Source organism: Notechis scutatus, chromosome 6 (genome assembly GCF_049901735.1).
Source record: "Notechis scutatus isolate UNSWTSFEM ecotype Mainland chromosome 6, rNotScu1.2, whole genome shotgun sequence".
Lineage (NCBI taxonomy): Eukaryota > Metazoa > Chordata > Lepidosauria > Squamata > Elapidae > Notechis > Notechis scutatus.
In genome coordinates this window covers 5,045,073-5,072,660 of record NC_142014.1, presented here as the reverse complement: position 1 = coordinate 5,072,660, position 27,588 = coordinate 5,045,073, and the positions used below count along the sequence as shown (strand labels likewise).

General features: G+C 39.6%; 1 protein-coding gene across 4 annotated transcripts in view; it reads left to right on the top strand.

Annotated features, from left to right (window-relative positions):
• The window catches only part of CNTN1 (contactin 1), a 290,436-nt gene that overhangs the window by 82,192 nt on the left and 180,656 nt on the right, over positions 1–27,588 (top strand). For 3 of the 4 annotated variants that reach the window (XM_087969240.1, XM_087969238.1, XM_087969237.1), the window contains exons 2-4: positions 21,047–21,162; positions 25,489–25,521; positions 27,257–27,295. In XM_087969240.1, coding sequence (XP_087825366.1) covers positions 21,102–21,162; positions 25,489–25,521; positions 27,257–27,295 — 133 coding nt within the window. In that variant the 5' untranslated portion in view covers positions 21,047–21,101. Of the gene's footprint in view, positions 1–3,166; positions 3,248–21,046; positions 21,163–25,488; positions 25,522–27,256; positions 27,296–27,588 lie in introns of those variants that run through there. The other variant, XM_087969236.1, reaches the window with a different exon arrangement.

The following is a 27,588-nucleotide window of genomic DNA, read 5'->3' as shown; positions in this document are numbered from 1 at the left end:
AGCGTTCAGAGGATCTCCTATTGAGTTTGTCCTCAATGTTTGGAGGCTGATTCTTTTTAAGTGTTATATTGCTGTGTTGTAGTTTGAGAACATAGGGAGCTTTTCAAAATCCCCATAAAATTTTATGGAACAATAAAAATTCTGACTTCATTGGATTCTATTGCAATTTCTAAAATTTGGTACATGTGCATACTTCATAATTGTCTTTGCTATAAATCTATATTGTAATTTATAATCAAAATAAGGAGATTCCATTCAATTGAAAAACCAGCAATTTGGTCCCTGTTTCTGAGGACTCAAAAGCTGCTTTACAAAGGATGAAAGCAACATAACATTTGCCTCAAGATTGGGAGGTGTATTTGAGAGTTAAATGATTAAGAAGGAAGCATTGATCAAGAATTGTTTGAAAGGAGCAATAAATTTGGGGTCGCCACTAATCCCAAGTTACCTCAGGACACCGGCCAAGCTTAAGTTTTACCAACGCTTTGCAATTCTTTTGCAAATATATAATTCCTTTGCTGTAAAATAAATTGCACGGTCTCAGAAAGTGGCTTACTTTTATCTCTGATAAATATGGAACATTGGTGACACTAGTGAAAATATTCTAGCTAGAATTTACAGGAAATGATATAGTCTAACTCAGTAATGTTGATTTGAAAAATAGGATCAAAGAACAGTCATAATGGTGACATTTTTTAAATAAAGAAACATTATAAATATTTCCCTCTATAAGACATGACTCCACTTGATCCTTCAGTTACCAGCCTTGGGAGCAATGCATGACCTAAAATATTAATATGGTAACTTATGTATTTGGAAACATACGCATTTGAAAAAGTTAAGTTTAATTAGTTTTGTATACATGCTGCATAAACATGATTTAGCATTACTAGCTGAAGCTTAAGATCACCTTAAGCTTAAGATCAGCTTTACACACACACACACACACACACACTTCTGGTACCATCATGAGAATAAAAGCTAAACTTTCCAGCCCTGATCTCCAACTTACGATTATCTTAAAGATGACTATTTGAAGTAAGTTCACTTTTTTAACATATTATTTTAATTATGTAAGTATTACATAGCACTGTGTATTTTTATCTACATGTGTGTATTGCAATATGTACGCTGCTCAAAAAAATAAAGGGAACGCTTAAACAACACAATGTAACTCCAAGTCAATCACACTTCTGTGAAATCAAACTGTCCACTTAGGTAGCAACACTGATTGACAATCAATTTCACATGCTGCTGTGCAAATGGAATAGACAACAGGTGGAAAGCTTAGGCAGTTAGCAAGACATCCCCAAAAAAAGGAGTGGTTCTGTAGGTGGTGACCACAGACCACTTCTCAGTTCCTATACTTTCTGGCTGATGGTTTGGTCACTGTTGAATGCTGGCGGTGCTTTCACTCTAGTGGTAGCATGAGACGGAGTCTACAACCCACACAAGTGGCTCAGGTAGTGCAGCTCATCCAGGATGGCACATCAATGCGAGCTGTGGCAAGAAGGTTTGCTGTGTCTGTCAGCGTAGTGTCCAGAGCATGGAGGCGCTACCAGGAGACAGGCCAGTACATCAGGAGACATGGAGGAGGCCGTAGGAGGGCAACAACCCAGCATCAGGACCGCTACCTCCGCCTTTGTGCAAGGAGGGACAGGAGGAGCACTGCCAGAGCCCTGCAAAATGACATCCAGTGGGCCACAAATGTGCATGTGGCTGCTCAAACGGTCAGAAACAGACTCCATGAGGGTGGTATGAGGGCCCGACGTCCACAGGTGGGGGTTGTGCTTATAGCCCAACATCATGCAGGACGTTTGGCATTTGCCAGAGAACACAAAGATTGGCAAATTCGCCACTGGTGCCCTGTGCTCTTCACAGATGAAAGCAGGTTCACACTGAGAACATGTGACAGATGTGACAGGGTCTGGAGATGCCGTGGAGAACGTTCTGCTGCCTGCAACATCCTCCAGCATGACCAGTTTGGCAGGGGGTCAGTAATGGTGTGGGGTGGCATTTCTTTAGGGGGCTGCACAGCCCTCCATGTGCTCACCAGAGGTAGCCTGACTGCCATTAGGTACTGAGATCCTCAGGCCCCTTGTGAGACCATATGCTGGTGTGGTTGGCCCTGAGTTCCTTCTACTGCAAGACAATGCTAGACCTCATGTGGCTGGGGTGTGTCAGCAGTTCCTGCAAGACAAAGGCATTAATGCTATGGACTGGCCCGCCCGTTCCCCAGACCTGAATCCAATTGAGCACATCTGGGACATCATGTCTTGCTCCATCCACCAACGCCACATTGCACCACAGACTGTCCAGGAGTTGGGGGATGCTTTAGTCTAGGTGTGGGAGGAGATCCCTCAGGAGACCATCCGCCACCTCATCAGGAGCATGCCCAGGCATTGTAGGGAGGTCATACAGGCACATGGAGGCCACACACACTACTGAGCCTCATTTTGACTTGTTTTAAGGACATTACATCAAAGTTGGATCAGCCTGTAGTGTTTTTTTCCACTTTAATTTTGAGTGTAACTCCAAATCCAGACCTCCATGGGTTGCTAAATTTGATTTCCATTGATAATTTTTGTGTGATTTTGTTGTCAACACATTCAACTATGTAATGAACAAAGTATTTAATAAGAATATTTCATTCATTCAGATCTAGGATGTCTTATTTTTGTGTTCCCTTTATTTTTTTTGAGCAGTGTATTTTAAAAATCATTTTATGCACCATCAATAGCTTACCTTGTATATTTGTTAAGCCAGTCTATCGCACATAGTGCAGTTATTCTTGTGGGCAGCTAACCATTCATTAAGCTTAGGTGCTTTTTTTAAACATCTCACCCAGTTCATTTGCAATCTCAGACTCCTTCTTCCCTTGGGCCCTAGTGGTTACTGGGGCTGCTAGTTGCTTTGAGGGGATGACTTCAGCTTTAATGTTATTGTATTGAGGCAACTTGGACAGAGTGTCTGCCATAAAGTTTTTCCTCCTGGAATAAAGTGCAGGCTAAAATTGAACCAATAAAAGTATTGAACCCAACCAACTTGTGTAGGGGATAACTTGTGTGCCGTTTTCAGGGCTTCATACAATACAATTCTTACATCATACAATTCTTCCAAATTCTTATGGTCAGTCCACACTTCGAACATTTTTTTTGCCACATCTAGGAAGTTCCTCCAAGTAAGCAGACCTCACTGCACTGCATATGCCTCCTTCTCCCATACCACCCACTATTGTTCAGTCTCGGTAAATTTTTTAGAGGTGTATGTGCATGGTTGTAGCAAGTTCTGAGTATTCTTTTGCAATAACACAACCCTCATAGCTATGTCACTTGCGTCTGCCTGAATTACAAATGGAACAGCTGGGTCATGATGTTTCAGCACAGCCGTTTGAGTTGTTCAAATGCCACTTGGCACTCCATGGTCCACTTAAGTGACTGACTCGACTTCGGCTGGCCTTCACCCTTTGTGTGTGTGTGTGTGTGTGTGTGTGTGTGTGTGTGTGTATTTTACCAAAAAGAAAAACATGTCCCCTCATAGTAATAATAATAATTGCATAGTTATAACAATAATTATAGTTATATTAACTTATTTGTAGTCATTATTAATTATACTAGCATGTTTATAGTCATAGATAATCATCTTATTAGATACACACAGCAATAATCTTTCTTCTTCTAACTTCTGTCTCTCATGTCTAACCACTGATAAAACCTGTCCCATGTTGAATAATACTCTGTATCTCCTTTATCTTTTATTTTTTAATGTCAATTTATCCATCTCTGTCTTGGGCTTTGCATGGCTAAAAAATGGAACCTCAAAATTAATTGGAAGCAAGGAACCATAAACTTTCAGATGCACGTGACTCTTGCTGGGAATCCACATAAAGAAACTGAGGGGGCAGAACACCTAGAAACAGCAATGTCTGGTTACACCATGGTGACCCAGGGCATACCCAAAGAATACAAAGACTTGGCTGAGGTTATTAGTGAAAAAGCCTCTGATGAGCTCCACCCCACTGCTCCACTGACTGTGATAGAAATCCTACCCAGTGCCAAACACCTTAAACCCAAGATGTATAGCATGCCCCTGAGAGAGCTGGAAGAACTGAGGGCATTCGTTAAGAAAACCTAGCAAGTGGTTTCATCGAGCCAGCCAAAAATTGCAGTCCCAGTGTTATTTAGAAAAAAAAAGATGGCTCAAAATGTTTCTGCATTGATTTTAGGAACTCAAATACAATCTGTGTGCAGAAAATGTACCCTCTCCCCTTTATGAAAGATATGCTAGCACACCTTGCTAAAGGAATTTTTTTTCCAAAGCTGAACTTAAGTGACACTACTGAATCAGAATTAAGGAGTCGGACGAGTGGAAAATGGCGTTTAACACCCCCACTTGGATGCTATCAACTCAAAGTCTTCCCATTGGGCTACAAGGACCCCCTGCAATGCTTATGCAATTAATAAACAAAGTCCTACATGAGCATTTGTATAAGGGAGTCCTGGTTTACTTGAACGACATTTTAATAGATACCGAGATCAAAGCAGAACATGTAAAACTTGTCCAGGCTGTTTTAAACAAACTCTGCTCCACCAAACTTTATGCTAAACTCTCTAAATGTGAATTCCACCAGGAAAAAATTGATTATTTGTGGTACTGCATTTCACCCCAGGGCTTGGAAATGGACCCTCAAAAAGTGCAGGCTTTTTAAATTTAGCTCTGGGAACACATCTTGAGAGGTACATTCCACCTAGGACTGTTGCAAAGACGGGTGTGTAGTTCTGACCATATAAGCATTCTGTCATCAGAAATCAAGAGAAATTATTAAGTCACAGCAGAGGTGGTAAATAGAAGGCCCCCTTCCCTGTGACATCTTGTTTTGAGCACCCAAAGTCATATTTGGATACAGCTGTTAAAATGTTCCTATTTTGTAGTAGGGCAAATATAAAAAAATATATGTATGGTACGATAAGCAAGTTCTGATATCCAAACCTTCTTGCTATAGCAGAGTTCAGATACAATAATTTTTGCTAATCAAAAGAATGCATCAGAATATGCTGTAAATGCACCTTCCCTATACATATTCTCCCAATTATCCTTCCTACCTACCTACAGCACAGGACAAGAATGATATAATGAATGTGGAAGGGATAATTTTGACCATGAGTCCAAACTTAGTATCTGCAACAGATGGCTGTCCAGCCTCTGCTGGAACACACCCAGTGAAGGGAAGTCTACCAACTGACTCCATTGTCAATTTGCTTTCACTACTAGGTTTTTTTTTTAAATAACCAGAATCCACCTTCCACAAATTTTAGGGTTAAGAATAAGAAGTAAATAATTTTTCAGTGGACATATACATTTTTATAGTTTAAACATGCATAACACCACTGCCAAAGCAAAAGTGCAATCATCATATTTGAATCATGAAAGTAATTAGAAGTAAAATGCTCCCTCTAGCCTTTTCCAAACCAGAATGTGTTATTAGTGCAAATACATTTGTTCAACTAAAATTTAAAAATAGCCTTTGCAAAATGAGAAATTTTGTGCTGTTAAAATCTTAGTTATAAACATTATAAGAAGAATTTAAGAAATGCATAAACTGAGGATTTACCTGGTCAGATAATAAAATGTCTGCAAACAAGCAAACGAGCTCAGAGAGCATCAAGGGCTCCACAAAGTGTCCAAAGTGAAAAGTCTTATAGAGAGAATAAATATTGTACAATATTTATCATAGAAGTCTGTCACTGAATTTTTTTAGGATGCAAGTCTATGGTTTCTGGGATGCAGCTTTGTAGAAATATTAATATTCCATCCAAACTGAGAGCCAGCTTAATGTACTGATGCTGGTCTAGAAGTCAGGAGATTGCAAGTTTTGAGCCTTCTTTAAACAGGAAGCCAGTTGATTGACATTGAGCCAATGATTGTCTCAGCTCAATCCATTTCACAGGTGGGATAAAAATTTAACAATAATCCTGGTCAGCTTCGCGAGCGGCAGGGATTCGCGATACTGCGTGATCCCTGCTGCGCTAGCCGTTTTTGGTGCTCCGATCCGGATGGGTTTGGAGCTAAGGCTGCCCTGCAGGGAGGGGTTTGGGGGTGTTGCAGACCCCCTCCCCGGCCGGCAGAACCCCCTTTTCCCAAGACGGTGCAGCGGCGGTCTGTAATGGCCGCCACAAAGAAGCCGGCAGCTGGGTAAGAATGCGCAGGAGGAAGAGGAGAAAACCTTTGAAAGTGAAAGTTTTTCTTGGTTGACCCAGGACTCTAAGACATATTTAACATAATTCCTGGAAATTATGGCTTTTTGAATGATACCTTCCAGAAGAGAAAATAAGCGGCAATTTTGAGGTGCTGAAAGGAAAGTTTACTCTCCTTCCCTACGGAATCAATAAGTGGATACTGAGAAACCTGTCTTTTTCAGGTAAAAACTGGCTTTATGTGATAAGTGGGAAGGGAGAGGACAAAAAATATATTTATATGTTAAGATTTTGTTGGAGGAGATGCCTTAAGGATCTGAAGACTGAAATGTATTGCAATAAGGCTTGAAGATACAGATTTGGACTTTCTTTTTTTGATTGATACTACCCCAGGAAGAGAAAGTGAGAACTTTGTCTTGGCTTGGATTGATTGATGACTTTGGGATTGTTCTATTTTTTGAAATATCTTGGTTGTTGCAAGAAGAAAGAGGGGGAAAGAAAAGAAAAGAAAAGATTTATAATGGCTTTTTTTGTTGAGGAACTGAGAAAAGAATATGAGCAAACAAAAAAAGATGGCAAAGATGGTGTAAAAGAAGCCTTCCTTTTTTTAGAAATGGCGCTTGCTACCTATCAACAAGCACTACAACAGATGGAGGCAGCAGCAGAAGAAGAAGAAGAAGAAGAAGAAGAAGAAGAAGAAGAAGAAGAAGAAGAAGAAGAAGAAGAAGAAGAAGAAGAAGAAGAAGAAGAAGAAGAAGAAGAAGAAGCCATCTTTAATGAATTTCAAAATTTAACTAAGAAAGAAGGAAGAAAGAAAGGAAGGAAAATGAAGGACTTAAGATTTAAAAAAACACTCAAGAAAGAGAAAAATAAGGTGCAAAATCAATATAATGATAGTAAACAAAAGAAAAAAGGAACACAACAGAGAAGGGAAGCCAGCAAGGCAGAGGCTAGGAGAAGGGGGGGTAGAAAGGTCTGGTGGGAGAAGAAAGAAAGGGAAAAGGTGGAGAAAAGCCACAAAGTTTTGAAATTAGATGGGAAAAGAGGAATCTTTTTTAGGGACAAAGGGTAAAGTATAATTTCTTTAAAAAAGATTTTGCAAGGTACATAAGATGGTATTGTAGCATTTGTATTAGAAATAGAAAATTAGAATGGTTTAAGAGTTAATAAGAGATTAAAATGTTGAAATGTTTAGTAATGATTGATTTTAAAATTTAATAAAAAGGGAATGTTTAGAATATTGAGTTTCAATTAAAGAGTTTAATATGACTATGGTATTGATGTTATTATAAAATTATTATTGTAGCATTTGTCTTTGGAAAAGGCAATGGGAATGTTATAAGATTCAATATTTAGATCTATTATTTAACTATGTATTTAATCATTTTGGATTTATTATTTTTCTTTTATTAAAAAAAAATTAGTAGATAGAATGTACCAAGCAGAATCAGATTGGGTATTAGGTGTTATTTTAAATGTTAATCTAATTAATTTAGGGGGAAGATAGAAAGGCATCATACTCTGATTAGTGATTTCAGGAGAAACTCTTTTTTATTTATTATAAGGAATGAGACAGAGGGATAATAAAGAATGGACAAAAGATACAAATATAATAACTCAAATTAAGATGGATTAAATAAGATAGAATTAAGAAGAGTGAAATGTGTGGAGAAGCTAATATAGAAGACATAGAATGGTAAATAAAATAGGTAATGACATGTAAGATGAGCATGAATATAATTGAAGTCCATGTAGAGAGAGGTACCTGGGGCCAAGTTACTTTCCTAAAAGATTTTTTATATGTTTGTGTGTTGTGTGTTTATGTTTTTGGGAGAATTAATAAAACCTTGCAGAAATATAGAATGAGAATAATGGTAACCAAGTCAGAAAGAAATAGATGAAATAATAATAGTGAAATTGAATAAGAGTAAAGAGAAGTAAAGAGAAACTGGATAAGAGGTATTTGTATGCTCATATGGAAATGGTTTAAAATAGAATTATATTGTATAAAATAAGGTTTTATTTGACTTGTAAAATTTATAATGGAAAAAGGTTCAAGTATGTAATGGTTAATGATGATTTGTTTGTCTTTAAAATTAATAAAATTTGTTTAAAAATTTTTTTTAACAATAATCCTCAGTAATAATCCCCTCCCCAAGCTCTTAAGCACTTCTACCATTTAAAGAGTGCTCAACTTCATCTAACAGTCCATCATGTCCTTTTGCACACAGGATGAAAGGAAGGGTAAAAATGCCAAGAGCTCAGCTTAGTGATTTAATAGATTTATCAACACATTTTTCTTGGCAATGTACCAGTGGTTTGTTTCCCTTTACCTTTTGCAAGATGACATTAAACTTTGTGATCTAACCTACAGCCTGATTTTTCTTAGTACTCTCCCATCTCTAATACTACCATATTCACTTTGATTTGTTGACCCACAGAAAAGCTTAATAGTAATAGCAGTAAATGTTTTATTCAGAAATGTGATATGTTGGAAATACCTTTTACCGTTCTTATACTTAATAATTTTTAAAAACCTGGAAAAAATTATTCTGCCTCAGGCTAGGCATTCTGACAGTCTGAAAATGAAGCAAATAACATTGCAATAAATACTGAACTTAACATGCATGTTTGAATACATGTCGACATTTATTTACTACAGATCAGTGATTCTAGAACTCAAATCTGAAAAAAAGCACAAGCTGAACTTCCGGTTTGAGCTTCTTCAGCGACAGACCGAAACCTCGTCTCTGCGAGGCTTCGATCCATGCTCGCCGCTGAAGTGCCCCGAGCTGGCTGGTTTCGGGGCTAAGCCACCTCATAGAGGTGGTGAAGAGGGGGGAGACTGCCTGCAGGGTTGAGGAGAGCTGCATAGCTCCTCCCCAGCTGGCCATTACTCCCTTTCCCGAAGGGGGTTGCAGCGGTGGTCAGAAACTATTAAAAAACAATAACACTGTTCCCTAAGAAGATTTTTAAGCTGCGAAGGAGAGAGAAAAGGGAAAAGATTTGGGGTTTTTTTCTCCTTTTCCTATACTGACAGCTAAGAGACTTAAGTAAGAAATTGGAAAAAAATCCACTTTGACATCAATCACTCTCTTTCCCCACTTTTCTTTTTTTCCCCCACTTAAAATTATTTTATCATTAAAGATGGCTTCTTCTTTGTCCCAATCTTCTTGTTCTGCAAGTGTTTCTTGTTGCTTCTCATAGTTCCAGATCTCCATTTCTAAGAATTGAAACACGAAGCCAAAAGAACTTTTCCCTTCTTGTGCATCTTCTTTCCATTTTTAAAGTTCCGTTTTCAGTTCTTTTAAGAGTGATACCATTTTAAAAACTTTTAAACAACCACCCAGTTAATTTTAGTCATCTAGATGCAAAAACCAAAAATCACCAAGTAATCCAAATAATCCAAGGCTGTTTCTACTTGCTTCTTTTTTTCCACTTTCTCTTCTTGGGGTTCTATTATTTTGCTACCAAGTTTCCATTAAAATGTATCTTTGAGGAATCTTGTTAAAATTTCACTGTAAGTTCCTTTTAATTACAGTTCCATTCCTTAATTCCAGGCAGTCTCCTCCATTTTTCCAGATCCTGCCCTTCTATTCTTTTTTTTCCTTCTCCTTTCCAGCTTTTAAAAACTTTTAAATATCCAGAAATCTTTATTATCCCTTTGACTTTTATTTTCAGCTTAGACACCTATTAATGTCAAAGTGGATTTTTTTTTCAGTTTCTTGCTTAAGTCTCTTAGCTGTCAGTATAAGGAAGGGAAGGAAAAAAAAAACCTAATCCTTTCCCTTCTCTCTCTCCTTCGCAGCTTCAAAATCTTCTTTGGGAACAATGTTGTTAAGTTTAAATTCCAGGGTACCTTATTTGTTGCTTTTGCTGTTTGACCCGGTCAACCAAAACTTTCTCTTCTTATCTTCCTCCTGCACATTGTTTTCCGGTCGAGTTCTTCTTTGTGGTGGCCATTTCTGACCACTGCTACAACCGCCTTCGGGAAAGGGAGTAATGGCCAGCTGGGGAGGAGAGATGCGGCTCTCCTCAACCCTGCAGGCAGTCTCCCCCCTCTTCACCACCTCTACGGGGTGGCTTAGCCCCGAAACCAGCTGGCTGGGGGCGCTCCAGCGGCGAGCATGGATTGAAGCCCCGGAGAGATGTGGTTTCGGTCTGTCGCCGAAGAAGCTCAAACTGGAAGACTCTGAAATAAGGGAAAAATTAATTACGGAGATTATATGTGTTTTTAAAGAAGTATGATATTTAATTGAAAAGAAGTGTTAAAGATGTTAAGATTTTAATGATTATTAATGATAGAACTGAACTGGAATGGAATGAGGGTTTATAATTACATATATTTACAATCTTTCTTTCTTTTTTAAAGAATATAGTGTGTATTATAAGAATGTGCCAAGCAGAATTCGATTGGAAGTTATGTATTATGTATTATATTGAAGGTCATAACCTTAAGGTATATATTGAAGTTTAAATAAGAATTGAATGGATGTAATTAAAAGATATAAAGGTGTCATTCTCCAATTAGTAACTACAGGAGAAAATTTGTTTAATGAGAAAAGATAATCTGAAATTGAAACAGAATAGACAAAAGTATAAATATAATTATTTGAATTGAATTGAGATGAGATGAGATAATCAAAATAAAATGGAGAAAATTAAAAGAGGGGAAAAACTATATAGAAAATGTAAAATAGTATAAGATATGGAATAGAATACAAAAAGGAGCATGAAATTGAGTTTTGTGTCTGTATAAAGAAGTTCAACCCGGGACCATGCTATTTTCAAACAAGATGTTTTACTTGTATTTTGTATGTGTGAAAACCCAAATAAAACTTTATTTAAAAAAAAAGTGCAGGCTGTACTTGATTGGGGCTTCACCCCGCACACGTAAGGTTACAAAGCTTCCTGGGATTCACCAACTTTTACCACCAGTTTATCCCCACTTTCACTCAGATTGCCCTCCCCATTACCAACCTCTTAAATATGTAGGGGGAGCGCAACCCAAAACTGAAACAGTCTTTGAACTAGGCAATGGAATGCCAAGCTGCATTTGAAAAACGTAAATGGCTGTTCTCAGCAGAGCCAATTCTAAAGCACCTGGACACAGGGAGACCATTCATCATACAATGATGTGGCAGTAGGGGCAGTCATGCTTCAGAAAAATGAGCAAGACCAACTACAACTATGCACTTACACATCCAAAAAATTGAATGAGACTGAGCAAAGGTGGGCCATTTGAGAGAAAGAGGCTTATGCAATTTGGTGGGAGTTTTTAACCTGGAGGCATTTCCTAGAGGGGAGTAAAATCCCTTTCGAAGTCTGGACTTATCACAAAAATCTAGAAGCCCTCAAGACCCCAAGGAAACTCTCCCCAAAACAAGTACGATGGGCTCAGTAGTTTAAATGATTTGATTTTACTCTCAAATATCTCCCCGGAAGAAAAAAAAATTCTGGCAGATGCACTATCCAGAAAACCACAATACAATGGTGTGAAGCCAAACATAATCAAGCCCATAGTACAAAACAATCAACTGACCATTAAAGTAACCACCAGATCCCAGGCAAAACAGGAAATGTTGACGGACAATGACACCACTCAAACGTTTAAACAAGCATTGGCCACTGACGAATTGTTTTTGAGCCATAAATCCAGATGTTTAATGAAAGATGACTTAGCTTGGGTGGAAGGGAAGCTGTATGTTCCAGCTAGCCAAAGACTGAGCTTAATGGCAAGATGCCATGACTCTAGATTAGCTGGACACTTTGGATTTGTGAAAACTTTACACCTAATTAAAAGACAATTTTGGTGGCCATCACTAAAAAAGGACATAGAGAGCTATGTAGCTAGCTGCCCCATTTGTGCAGCAGCAAGAAGACATCAGGGGAAAACCCTAGGACTCTTACGGAAGGTAGCCCAATGATGGCGAACCTTTTCGGCGCCAAGTGCCCAAACTGCAACCCAAAACCCACTTATTGTGAAGTGCCAACACGCAGGGTGGGATCCAACCAGTGTTACAACCAGTATGGAGAGCGTGCGTTTTGCGTGCATTTATGAGTGCAGCCACACCTAACATGCGCTATGCGCATGTGCACAGCGTTTGCAAGAAATCATCAGCTGTGCTACCCAGACAGCTGACAAGCGCAAGTGCGCAGCATTTGAAAATCCTCTTTTTTCCTGTTTTTTCAACCTCAGCTGTGCTGTGCAAAACAGCTCAGGTTGAAAAAGCAGGAAATAAAGAAACAGCCAAGAGCCCAGGTGGGCAGTTGGGCCAAAACAGAAGCTGAGAAGATCAGCAGAGAGAACCGGTTGTCTCTCTGCTGATCTTTCCAGATACCACCTCGACAGAACCCCACCCTTGACAACAAGGCAATTTAACCTGAATAATGTTTTAGTTTAGAAAAAACTCATGCGTGATCAACTTCTTTTCTCTGAAAAAATCCCACAATAATAGTGCTTTCAATGATACAAATAACTTATTGAAGTTAAAAGTTTGCATTTGCATGCTTTTGATTAATGTGACTTTTGCTCTTGTATGATAGGCAGATAGGGCGGGGCAGGGCCAGCTAGTGAGGCAAAAAGTTAAGGTTTTTGCAAATAGGATGGGGGAGGTCAGTGTGATCTACAAACCTGAAAATCAGCTGGGAGGCATACATGCGCAGTGGAGCTGAGTTGGGCCGACCACTGGCATGCCTGCAGAGAGGCCTCTGCATGCCACCTGTGGCGCATGTGCCCTAGGTTCGCCATCACGGAGGTAGCCAAAGCTTCAGCACCCTGGAGTGAGATTTCTATGGATTTTATTGTAGAACTGCCAGAAAGTGCAGGGAATACTGTTATTTGGGTAATGTCAGACCTGTTTGGAAACAGGTCTGACATGACCCAAATAACAGTATTCCCTGCACTTTTATACCTTTCCAGCATGCACATTTTATACCTTTCCAAAAGATCCCAACTGCCAAAAGTCTAGCCAAATTATTCCTAATAGACATTTACTCTTCTCTTTTGTCTCTTCCAACTATTTTTTCTTGGATTATGGTCGGCCCATAGATTTGTTTCTAAATCCACATCTTGCACACTTGTGCTTAATTCCGCTTAATTCATATCTATTCTAGACCAAGATTGATGTCTGTTAGAGTAAAATATATATAGATTTTTCCCTGGGTTTATTTCTCTCCAAGTATTCTGTATACATAATTCTTCTGCCATTTTAAAAAAGGTTCTTGATAATTTGTTGTTGTTTTTTTTGCTTATTTTACTACTTTTATAATCAAGCTTTGTATCAACTATTGCATTAAAGTTTCCTATGAGACAAATATTTTCATACTCCGTTTCAAGTATTTTCTTGTGAAGTTTTTATAAAATTCTTCCTGTCCATTATTCGGCACATATATCGCAACTAAAACTATCTGTTTTTGATTTAATGTCACTTCCACCATTAAAATTCTCCCTTCTTCAACTTTAAAAATTTGTTTAGCATTTATTGTTTCTTTAATATATAATACCACCCCTCTTTTCTTTTGTTGCAATAATGAAGAATATAATTTCCCCAATTTAGGATATTCCAATAATTTATTATGGTGCTTTTTAATATGTACTTCTTGTAATGATAATCTTAATTTTGTAGTTCTGTGAATATTTTTTTCCTTTTCATGGGGGAATTCAATCCATCTATGTTAATTGATAGCATCTTTACTTCTTGCATTGTTTCACATATATAGGTCTTATTCTCCTATTTGCTCTTATTTCTCTCTGTTCCCTTGCTCTTGCTCCTTCTCACTGTGCTCATTCTTTTTTATCAACTTTGCTTTCTTCTTGTTGTATACACTTTTCTTTTGTTGTTGACTCTTCTTGACTTTAATGTTCTATTTCTCCCCTCGTTCCCTTCCCTCATCCATATTAAAATGGTGATCATAAAATTCCATTGCTTTGTCTAGTGGGTCCAATCAGTATCTTTTTCATGCCAAGTAACTAGTATTCCTTCAGGTATCAGATATCTGAAGTTTATGTTGTATTTAATTAACATCATAGTCAAGAATTTGGTATTGTTTCCGTGGGTCTCTTACATTCCTAGAGATCTGTTTCAAGGCCACCAGTTGTTTCGCCTTATGTTGTAGTGGTTCATCTCTTGCTTTATTAAGTATTTCATCTCTTGTTGATTTTTTTCACGAATCTCACATATACTTCTCTTGGAAGTTTGTGCCCCCTTGTGTAGCTCATATGTATTGTAAAGATTTCATCTATCTCTGCCTCCATCTCCTGCTTATCAATCCCTAATGCATTTGGCGATAGCTCATTATGTCTGGTAAGTCTTCCCCTTTTTCCTCTTCTATGTTCTGGAATCTTAAATAGTGGGCTGCTTTTTCTCTTTCCAGAATTATCACTGTATTTTCTAGCTCTTTATTTGCTTGTGTCAATCTTTGATTTATTTCAACAACTTTTTTCTCTGCGTGTTCTGATTTCTCCTCTATTTTCCAAATTCTTTGTTCATTTTTTGTTATCATTTGCTAAAAGCTAAATTTTTTCATCCATAGTTTGTATTTTTTTCTTTCATCTCTCCCATATCTTTTCTCACTTCCCCTATCTCTTTTTTATCTCATTATGCTTTTTGAAATGTGATTTATCTTGCTGCAACATGCTTTCTCCCACGAGCTGTTCAGAGCATCCAGTAGTGGAAGGTGCTTCAGTCTCTGCATGTATAGCTGGGCTTGTTTTCTGGAACGCTCCTCTTCCTCCATGGGACTTCTCCCCAGTGTTCCCCAGTTTTGGCTCAGCCTCATTGAGGATAGGCAGTGCTTTTCATTCTTCCTTGGCTGAAACAGGAGAATTATTTACTTATCTTTCAGGTTTGGAAATAGACCAATTCGTGCTTAAGGCTCTCTTAGCCTCCAAATAACATAACGATCTCCCAACATTGTCCTATTCCATCTGGCCGTCAGAGATGGTTTGCATTGTCGGGAAGCACCATTCGTGCCCCGAAGTGGAGGGAGGTTTCAGCATCGTTCCACACACCCCTCTCAACTGCTTATTCTACCCCTGCCATTGCAATAGCCGCACAGTTTCTATCACATCGGCAATTGTGGTGTGGCGTTTTCACTCGTGGAACCAAGTCGTATTGTTCTCTTTTCCCCTACAAACGCCGCCTTGAGGTGAAGGGCATAATCGCCTCACTCTTTTCCACCCTTCCCCGCCGTTTATCCACACGAAGAAGCCATCAGAAGCAAATTCTGCACACAGCGGGAGATTGCTGCTGGGAAGCGCACGCCAAAAGTTAACTGCCAGAGGCCATTGTTTTTTTCTAGGCAGACCGCGTTGCCGCACTGACTGTAAATCATTTCGAGCTGTGTGAGGTAGTTTTTTTTCCCCGAGCAGAGTTTTCTCTTCAGGAACCCTAGGGAATTATTACACCCTTGTTTGTATTATATTCAAGGCCATCTGTGCATTTGTTGGTTGGCTTAACCCTCATAGCCCCACCCACTCAGCAGCACAACAGCGAGCATCAAGGCCTTTGTCTGCCTGTGCAGGGAAGTTGTTGAAGGCCTCTAACTTCTTATTCTGGCCGTTAGGCATTCTCAATGTGGCTGACTGGATATTCGATAAATTTAGCTGTTCCATTAATTTTATATATATATATATATATATATATATATATATATATATATATATGTATGTATGTATGGCATTCGACTTTGTTCGGGTATTTTCCCACGTCATTGTAGTTGTTCTTTTAAAGTTGTAGCAACGTTTCAGCAGAATCTCATCTGCCATCATCAGGCTTCTATACAGAAGATGAGATTCTGCTGAAATGTTGCTACAACTTTAAAAGAACAACTACAATGACGTGGGAAAATACCCGAACAAAGCCGAATGCCATACATGTAAGTACCCGAAAACTTAAGAAAATATATATATATATATATATATATATATATATATATATATATATATATACACACACACACACACACACACACACACACACACACACATATATATATGATTATCAAATATAACAATAACAATAATAATAACACTGGTAATAAACTATATTGGTAGTAATATTATAATAATAATAAAATATTATTATTGAGATACGACTCATATTATAGAAACAATAGGCTGCCCCAAATTTAAATCTGAAACCACTGTAAAAGTCTGACCCACAGACGGACACAATACAGAAGCCTGATGATGGCAGATGAGATTCTGCTGAAACGTTGCTACAACTTTAAAAGAACTACAATGACGTGGGAAAATACCCGAACCAAGCCGAACACCATACATGTAAGTACCAAAACTTAAGAAAACATATATATATATATATATATATATATATATATATATATATATATATATATATATACACACACACACACACACACACACACACACACACACACACACACACACACACACATATATATGATTATCAAATATAACAATAACAATAATAATAACACTGGTAATAAACTATATTGGTAGTAATATTATAATAATAATAAAATATTATTATTGAGATACGACTCATATTATAGAAACAACAACAACAAAAAAGGAAAGGAGATTCTATTATCAGGGCACCTGGTCCATTCTTGGATCAGGCCCCTGGGCATGCCAACTGCCTATACAGTATTGCATTGAATAATGGGCATACTGTAAATTTTCAATCGAAATGGCAGGTGGTAGTAGCTCTCAGACCTCAACCTCAAAGGTCAAGTCTAAATCTCAGCACAAATCTAAACAGAAAAAAGGGAGTTCTAAAGCTTCAGAAAAAGATGTCAACAGGCTCCACAAGGCATTGGAAAAACAAATAGATAAGTGCACATGGGAGTCACATAGGACCTCTCAATTTTCTTCGCCGTCCAGTCCAGGACCATCTACTTCCTCCCTCCCTCCTCCCCTAGATCTTTCCCTATCATCCAAGTGCAGCTTGGCTCCCCAGAGTCAACATGCCCAGTTAACTGGAACACGGACCATGCGAACGGCCCCTGAAGCTACGTTCACACCAACGGCTGCTGGCCTTCATCAGGACGACATTCTTCCAGATGAAGTTCCAGAGAGGATGAAGGTGTGGATGGAGCTGGCTATACGCCAGGGAATCGCAGCAGGACTGCAACACACAGTTCTGACCAGGGAACATCCTGTATCCACTGATTATGATTCAGAATCATTATGGTCGTTGGCCAGGTTGGAGCAACACTATACCCAGGTACAGTTTCATGGGGACATGCTCCTCCAGGGGCCGCAGGAGGAGGAGGAGGTGGAAGAGGTGGAACAAATTGATCAAATGGAACATATTGAATCAGGGTCTGTACATGACAGTGACCAGGCCCTGTCAGAGGCGGACCCCTTAGAAAGGGGTATGTCTGAGGATGAGGGCCTTGTTCCCGATCAACCTGCATTTACAGGCTTATTCCACCCACAATTGTTTAAATCACTGTTCAAGGCCAAAAACACAGCGCGCCTGGAAAAGTCAGCTCCTTCTACCACACCAACTCCTTCACAAGAGGAGTCAGAGGATCTAATTTTCAACCAACCGGTAGTCGAGGCAAATGTGATTCCAGTTCCTAACATGTTTTCGGACTTGGTGCAGAAGCAGTGGGCGTCTGCAGCAGTGTATCCTGCCCCCACTGGATATGATAGAAAATATTTCAATTTGGCCCCTGATTTCTCTAAATTGTTGAATACTCCTGAGGTAGACGAACCAATAGTGGGATTAGTGTCCTCGTCCTCCATTCCCAGTGAAGCGCTGGAGGCATTAAAGCCAGAGGAAAAGCGGGCCGAGTTGGCAGGGCCCATCAGTCTGATGCATGGGCCATAAGAGCAGCCACGTCCGCATTCTTCTTTACTCGATCCTCTTTTAGATGGCTCCATCACCTAAGGGAGCACATTCCTAATTCCAACATTAGAGCGCATCAGGACATTGCCAAACTTATCGCAGCTGCAGAATTCTCTGCTGACGCAACATTCCATGCGGTTAAGTTTTCATCTAAGGCCATTACATCCCATGTTACAGTGCGATGCTTGCTATGGTTAAACATTGGCAAGCTGACATTAAGCATAAGTGCAAGCTTGCCTCATCTCCCATTGCGGGAGACAGATTTTTTGGCTCTGCTCTTGATCTGCTGCTCATTGAGACCAGAAGCAAAAAGAAGATACTCCCTTCTCTTTTTCGGAAGTCAGGTTCTAGAAGCACTCAGTCCTTTTGGAGGGGGTTCTTTTGTCCCTTCTATCAAGGACCATATTCAGCTAGATATCAGAGATCCTCAACATTCAGACCAGGACAACAGTCAGAGAGGTCCGACTTTGGAGACAGAAACAGAAGGGGTGGCCAATCCAAGAGACCCTTTCGAGGGGCAGGAAAGAGGTCATTCTGGCACCCAAAATAACTCCATTGACTCGGCTCCCATTGGCGGACACCTTAAATTATTTGCGGACCAATGGGATTCTTCAATGTCTGTTTCCTGGGTCAGAGACACGATCAGATTTGGCCTAGCTCTAGAGTTCCAATCCACCCCACCCCCCCAGACTTCTTCATGTCATGCCCTCTTTCCAGAGATCCAGTTAAACAGAATCTTATGGAAACAGCTATCCAACATCTACTGGAAATATGAGCCATTCAACCAGTAGCTACCAACCAACGAGGGCGAGGTTTCTACTCACATCTTTTTGTTGTTCCGAAGAGTTCGGGGGGGTTTGGAGAGCAATTTTAGACTTGAAATGCTTTAACCATTTCTTGGTATATCGCAATTTTAAAATGAACACCCTGCAATCTATCTTACTTGGATTTGACGGAGGCGTATTTACATAAATTTTCAGAAAAGTCATCTGATACCTACCACTTGACTGCTCCATTTAGGAGCAGTGATAGACATCAGGCTGTATGAGGTCTATCTTTCTCAGGAGCGACAGGACGGTATCAAGTCCTTGGTCACTCAAATCGGGATGGAACGCTTGGTTCAATTGGCAGTTCTATCTCAACTCCTGGAAAAGATGGTCTCATGCATAGCCATTGTCCCATGGGCCCGATCGCACCTAAGAACTCTGCAATGGTTCCTCTTACCATTCCAGAGGAGAGGGAGCAGCAATTCCAGTGTCAAGGTCAGGGTTCCATTAGAGACGCTCAGGTCCCTCAGGTGGTGGGTGTCCCCAGCAATAGCCATGGGACACTATTCAAGGAGCCCACCCATCTGACCTTGACCTCAGATGCCAGCCTCTTTGGATGGGGGGCCATCTCCAATAGCAGCTGGCTCAAGAACAGTGGTCTCAGACAGACCTGAAGAACAATATCAACTGGCTGGAGCTCCGAGCCATCCACCTCGCCCTTCATCACTTTGAAGCCACGGTAGAGGGACAACACCTATTGATCTTGACAGACAATGTGGCTGCAAAAGCACATATCAACTGCCAGGGGGGCACCCATTCAAGGTCTCTCATGTGCAAGGCGGACCACCTATTTCTCTGGGCAGAGACTCACCTGAGTTCCATCAAGGTGGAACACATCTCAGGGTTAGCAAACATGCAGGCAGACTTTCTCAGCCGGAGCACGGTGGACCACTCTGAGTGGCGACTACACTCGGACATCTTCCAGGAAATTGTGCCAGAGGTTTGGCCATCCAGTCCTGGACTTATTTGCAACCCTGACAAACTCACAACTGCCCAGATACTTCACGAGGTTTCCAAGTCCAGGAGCAGACGGAGTCAACACCCTTCGCTGTCCTTTGCCCAGGGGTCTGTTGTATGCCTTCCCTCCTCTCCCCATCATATCCAGAGTAATCCGGAAGCTTCTTGTGGAGCAGGCAGAGCTCTTGCTGATTGCACCCCATTGACCCAGATGGCCATGGTTTGCAGACCTCATCAGTCTCTCTGTCTCCCAGCCTTGGAGAATCCCTCGAGACAGGATGTCTCTCAGCCAGGGGGTCTTAGTCTATCCAGAGCCTCAGTGGCTCCAACTGACTGCCTGGTACTTGAGAGGTGGCTCCTGATGAGGGACAACTTTTCAAGAAGGGTGATACAGATGATTCAGGCTTCAAGGAAGCCTTCCACCAACAGAATTTACAATTCGATTCATCTCCATTTTTTTCTCAGTTTCTTCTGTTTTATCTTCTATTTTCTGAATTTTCTGTTCATGTTTTGTTGTTATTTGCTGAAAATTTCCCATTCTCTCATCCATATTTTGGATCTGTTCCTTCATCTCTCCCACGTCTCCTTTCACCTCATTGTGATTTTTTCCTTGCTTCCTCTTTCTGCGAGGTAATAGTTTCTTGAATGGACTGCAATGCCAATTGTATTTGTTTTTGATAATTATTCATTTTTCCTGTTGTAACATTGTATCTATTGATCTTTGGTTTGATGTGCTGGATGCTGCAGATGACAGTGTGGAAGATATTTTCTTTCTAGTTTTAGTTACATTTTGAAGACTCATTTCCCCCCACCCACTACAGTCTGCTTTTCCGTCTGTACTCTTGTTGTAAAAATCTAATATTATAAATCCATATACAAATCACACAATATAATATGTTCCTTCAATACCTAATTACAAATTTCTTTCTGAATTTCAGTGTTATCAAAAATCCAATATTAAAACTAATGTGGAGTTCATTCTTAATCTCTGGAATTTGAAATTTATACCTAAAATAATATTAACCGTTAATATTGACAGTTTTCTGATTATCTTAACTTGTAAATAATACTATATAAGTATATGTCACTCAGATCTTAATTCATAAACAGTATGGCATCTATCCTGTTTTATGGATACTAAATCAGCTATGCCACAGATTTTGAGATAGTGCCAGGAGATGCTCAGAAACAAAATCATTTATTTCTCTCTTTTTGTCTTTATATACAGCTGGATTCCTTTATTTGAAGTTCAGACCTTCTTGAAAATCAACATTCCTGTTATCATGAAGTTGAGAGCTTCAACCAATTATTTTGTTGCATTTTTTTTATTTTTTTATCTGGCAGGTAAGATGCATTCTAAATTTTACCAATAATAGCTATTATTTTAACTTGTTTTAACATGGCTGGAATCATCCTTGTGATCTACTTTCAAGTAAATGCGCAAATAATGAAAAAGAAAGGCTATAATCCTGTATCACTATGTTTTGAATATTATCACATGAATGAATCCATTAGATTCAACAGCATTCAGCTTAATCTCCCTTACGGAATTGTTCAGATAAAGTTAGAGAAAGAGAATGAATTCAGCCTTGAAGGTTTAATTAGTTGAATATACTGTGTTTCCCTGAAAATATGACCTACCCCAAAAACAAGCCCTAGCCCGATTTTCATGCCTGCACCTAATATAACATCTACCCCCAAAATAAGCCCTAGTGAAGGGGATGGGAGAAGCCAGCACAGAAGGCAGCCCTTCCTTTCCCTGGACACCTCATGGAGGCTTGGCCTCTTATTCATGGTCCCATGGATCAGCTGAGCCAGCGAGGCCTGGGAGCTGCCTCTGGTTCTGTCTCTCCAGTGCCTGGAGGTGCTCCTGGTGCACTCTTGTCAGCCCTGTCTCTGCCCATGGCACCAGGCAACCTCGCAGCCAAGAGCTGCTCCCTTCTGCAGCTCACCTTGTGGCTCTAGAGCAGGCCGCAACCATGGTTTGCATTCCACCAGGCCTGGAGCTTGGGACTTACTCAGGCTGCTACTACAATGAGACAGAGGGCAATGTGGCACATTGGAATTGGCTCCCCTGCCTCTGCCCGGCTTCTGGGTCTGCTGCACCTGCTTCTGCTGGCCTCATGGAGGTTCTTTACCCTCCTGGCTGCACTGCTCAGCAACCTTGCTGGGCTGATCCTGCCTGGCATTGGGTAACTCAGCCCAGATCTACGACCTCCAGAGCACCTCCCCCACAGCTAGCTTGCCAGGGCCTCCTTTGCTAGCAGCCACACTGCCCTGTGCAAGCTACGTGGTGGCCCACAGGAGGGAGGGGGAATCACCCCTTTCACTCCAAAACCCTGTCTTCCCCGGCTGCAAAGCCCCCAGTCTGCACACCTCTCGCTGGAGCTAGTACAATGCTCTGCCACAGCTTCTGAGCAAACCTCTGCCTTCCCTGTACATGATTGCAAGGTTGGAGGCTCTGAAGCCACAGAGGGAGCATTTTTGGGATGTGCATCTGTGCAGAGCTCCCCAAGGAAAGGAAGATTGGCAGGAAACTTGCCCCCACAAATCACTTTCTGAAAGAGTTTTCCTCACCCTGCCCATTCTTTCTCCCTCTCCCACATCTCAAACCAAATCAAACAATGATGGGTGGGTGAGATTTTTCAGTGAGTACGGTGTTAAAAGTTAACATTTCAGAAATGTTACCTATGGAGGTCTCCCGTTGCCACAGCTTCAGAGCAAATTTCTGCCTTTCCTCTTCAGAATTGCAAGGCTGGAGGCTCTGAAGCCACAAAGGGAGCATTTTTGGGATGTGCCTCTGAGCAGGACTCCCCAAGGAAAGGAAGATTGTCAGAAAAATCCCCCCCCCACACAGACCACTTTCTGAAAGAGTGTTCCTCACCCTGCCCACTTCTGATCTTTCTCCCTCTCCCGCATCTTAAGCAACATTGAACTGTGATGAATGAAGCTGCCCAACGAGAGCCTGCACTTCTGCCTGCCTGCCCCACCGTACTTACCTAAACCAGATACTCCCCACCTCTGCTCATCCGCCCGCCAGACCTGCAAAGACACACATCCAAAAAATGCTCCCTCCACATTTTATCCCAAGGAAAGGACAATCAGCAGGAAAATGGGAGGGGGGATTTTCCTGCTAAGCCTCCTTTTTGGGGGAGCTCTATTCGTGGCAAAATGGTGGTGGATTTGCTTGTGAGGTATTCCTAAAGCCTCAGCAGGAGGGGAGGGTCACTTGGGTAGTAGGCAGAGAAAGAGGAGTTAATAGGTGAGATGCTGATATGAGTCAAGCTTGACATTTCACCTTCCTATCTTTTGCAAACTTTTGGCTGCATACAAAGAAAGCAGATACAACAGAGACCCTGGCTTGCTTCTCTCCCCCAAACTCTGCCAGAAATGGTTCTGCATGAGGCTTGTCATGCCGGTGCAGCCACTCACATGCACAATAGTGCAACAAGCCTTGCGGCATCCTGCCGTGAGTGGCTGCACCAGTGCAACAAGCCTCGTGATGATCTTTGCACAATTTCAAAAATTGGAAACAAATAATTTGCCTGCAAGAAACACAAATAAAGTTCTAGATTGTCCAAAAATTGGGAAACTATATTTTACATCAGCACTAAAAAAAAAGAGGACTAGACTTATATATTAAAGAATCAATGGACTCAAAACAGGTCTACTCAGACAAAAAAGGAAGAATCTTGATGGTAGAAACAATGATCAAAAAAAGACGTTGATAATAGCGATATATGCACCAAACAACAAGCAATATTTTTTTACCAAGCATTACACAAGAAAATATTGGAAATAGAATATCAAAATATTTGTCTCATAGGAGACTTCAGTGCAATTGTGAATGGAAAACTATATTATAAAAGCACTAAAATAGGGGGGAAAGAAAGAAAGAGATTACCTAAGACGTTTTTCAAAATGATGGAAGAAATTTGTATACAGGATATTTCGAGAGAAATAAATCTGAAAAAGACTCAGTACACATTCTACTTGAACAGATAGAAATTATGGTCTAGAATTGATGTGATATATAGAACCAACATACTTGAGATGGAGATAGAACCTAGCATTTGGGCTGATCATAACCCAGTAAAATTGACTTGGAGAAGAGTAAAGAAGAATTTTAGGTGGACATTGAACCAATCCATATTAAAAGAGAAATAATTTACAGAACCTGCAGCAAAGGAAATGGATTTTTTCTTTAAAGAAAATAAAAGAGAAGATACTTCACTCCAGAATGCTAAAGCATCCTTCAGAGGATTAGCTATAACCTATATGGGTAAAAACAATAAAGAGAAAAAGCAATAGGGTATGATGTTAAAAGAACTCCAAAGAGACCCATTAAAAAAGCACTTAAAAGAAAATGGAGACAATTAAACACAAGTTGAACTTAATTGTCTCAGAAGAAATAGCCCAACAAATCAAAAGGGCAAATCCTTTTTTTTTTTTTTTTTTGAGAATACAAATAAATCAGGAAGATGGCTGGCATATAAACTGAAAAAAGAAAAAGAGAAAAAGGTGATAAATAAACTGCAAGACAAGCAGGGACACACACAATTCCAAAATGAATGCTGCACAAAAGGAAAACAGTTGTAACAGAGACCCTGGCTTGTTTCCCTCTCCCAAACACCACCAGAAATGGATCTTGAAAAGCTGACAATGGCACAACAAGTCTTGCAGTGTCCTGCTGTGAGCGGTTGCACCAGTGCAGCAAACCTCACGAAGATCAATTTCTGGTGGAGTTTGAGGGAGAGAAACAAGCCAGGGTCTCTGCTGCATCTGCTTTTCTTTTGTATAGCCAAAAGTTTGCAAAAGGCAGGAAGGTGAAATACCAAGCTCAACCTATACCAACACCTCGCATATTAACACCACTTTCTCAGCCTACTACCCAAGCAATCTTCCCCTCCTACTGAGGCTTTAGGAATACCTCGCAATTTAATTCACCCACCATTTCACCACGAACCAATCCGCTCCCAACTGAGGGCAAAACTAAAGCAGGAAGAAGCTGCAGCTGTGGCTCCAACTACGCCTGTTTGTTCGTCTCAAGCATGCTCAGCGAGTGCCAGAGCTGAAGCACTGTTTTCGGCTTCTCTTACACAGTGGCTGCCCTGAAGGGTAGGGCAAAAAAAAAAAAATTATGACATACCCCGAAAACAAGCTCTAGTGCTTATTTTAGAGCTAAAAAAAATAAAAAATAAGACCAGTCTTATTTTCAGGGAAACATGGTACTTAAGAATAAAATTCTTAACACATTAATTATTTGTAATCTATCCTTATATGATATATCCTTTCTCCCACTAGATAGGTTTATTTGGTTTTAGTTGAACATGCTCAGCATTTTGTTCTCCAGATAGAATTTGCAGGAACAAAATATGAACTTGGATACTACATCGCATATTGGAATTCATGAATTATTAAGTCTCAAGCCTTAACCAGCAGTTTTATAATTTTCATTAATTGTTTATCTATTTAAAAGTTTTAATTGACTTGATTTTTAAAAACAAGTCACTTAAGAAGCCTTCCTCTTCCTCTTGTTTCCTTTTTGTTCCATCTCCTGAACTATTCCTAGCAAGTTTTTAAAATAGTCAGGAGACTGCTTTTATTTTTATAAACAAAATGCAATTGCTTATTTTAAAAAACCCTTTACTCTTCTTTTATTAAAAATAGGCCTGAAATACTCAACTGCTATTGGAAGTAATGGTGAGTAATGTAGCACTTACAAATATCCACCTTTGCTGTTCTGTAGATTGATGCAAGCATAGTGTCAGGGTTCTAGCGATAGCCCTATTTAAATCATGAGCCTCGAGCCAAGCTTCAAAAATACTCAAAATATTTATTAGGAGCAACATGCCCTGGCATTAACTTAAATGAAGCCAACACTGGCATACATAATTCACAGTCACCTGTGACCCTGTTTCCCCTCTCCCCCTGGGTGTATCATAAATCAGATTCTCCAATGAAGCATGTTCACGGGCTGGATGTCATCAATCACGTTCTCCAATAAAGGATTTTTGCGCCAGAAGACGCAGTCGCCTAGCTACAATCTTTTTAAGATAATGGTGGAATGCACTTCTGGTTTTACTGCCGTACTGCTCCTTCAGATTCCCCCCCACCTTGTTTATGGCAATTTGAAAACAGGCATAGGAACACACATAGATTTCCAAGGCATCTGAGATTCAAACTTTGACACATTTTTGCTTGTAGCGTTAAGTGTTATAAATGACAATGCTGATCATGCATCAAGCTAGGCCATAATATAGTTATTGATTTTGGCTTTGTATATTTTATGTTTGCAAGCCATGATTTATAGGTCAGAGAAATATCCAATCAATTATTCAACTATTATTAAGAAACTTGTCCTGTGAAACCAGACTTTAAGAATTTGTAACATTCTGACCCCAACATGAAATTAGCCAACATCAAAAAACAACCTAAGAAACAACAAACCACCAAATAAGATATCTGCTTAGGGATATTTCATATTTTTTTGAAGCATGTATTTGAGGCATTTACAGCTGAATCTTTGCCTCTAATGTCCATGGAAACTTTGGCATTTAAATACAACTTTTAGAAAGGTGTGTGTGTGTGTGTGTGTATGTTTGTGTTTGATTATGTGTAGCAAGGAAGAATCAACATTCCATCTTCTCAAAGGTGTGATTTAGTCAGTATTAAATATTTTTGATGCCTACTGACTTTAGTTAAAAAAACACTAAATACATTTTAGATTTTTTTACCTGAAACATTTAACTTTCGCTCAACTAGATCTTTCAAGTTTAAGGAAGAAACACTCAAATGAATTATAAATACTCAAAATATGGATAAATATCTTTTGATACAGGAAGTAGTATTTAAGATGTGCCAAACTAGCAGAGTTGAATGTGCATTATTAATCATGTCACTACTGTCCTATTGCTGTCAAATCAAGAGTAAATTTTGATTAAATTTCCTTTATCAGTAAACAATTGGGTAAAATACACTACTGTAACATCTATTCTGATTAAAGTTACTGTTTAATATGCAGGATATTAAAGTTAATATATCAACTGTTGTCTGTCTGTATGTGTGTGTGTGTGTGAGAGAGAGAGAGACAGAGACAGAGACAGAGAGACAGAGAGACAGAAAGAGAGAGACAGAGACAGAGACAAGACAGAGACAGAGCATGCAATTATTTGCTTTTTGTTTTTCTCTTTTCACTGAATCCCAGATTTGTTTCAAATGTCTGGTACAACCCAGATCAAGTACTATTTGGTGCATTCCCCCCTGGCAATAAAATAATATTAAAGTGATTGCTCTGTAAAGTAATAATCTTTGGTATGTCTTATAGTAGCAGTTATTGACATTTTTAACTTAGTAGTAGCTGTTCATGGGTTGGGGGAACTCACTGAAAACATTGTAAAAATAATGTTGTTTTTTTTTCTGTTCCAATACTTAAAAGTTCGTGATACGATACATGGAATCACAGTTCACATACGAGGTAAGTTGAGGTCTTCTGTTTTCATGGTAAGATTGGCTAATTCAGTGAATGATTTTATATCTTAAAAAAAACTTTAAAAATGACTAATCTTGCTTTCAATTTAACAGGCAATAGTATATTCAATGGACAAAGTTTTGCAATTTAAACTGTGAACATAATATAATTACTGCGTGTGAGCTCCAATAATTCTTGAAGTAATTTACATGTAATAAAACAGCAGTTAAAACAAAATAGTTTTAACAATAAACAATTTTAAAAACAAAGGAAAAAACTAAAGCTATATGAATTGTTTG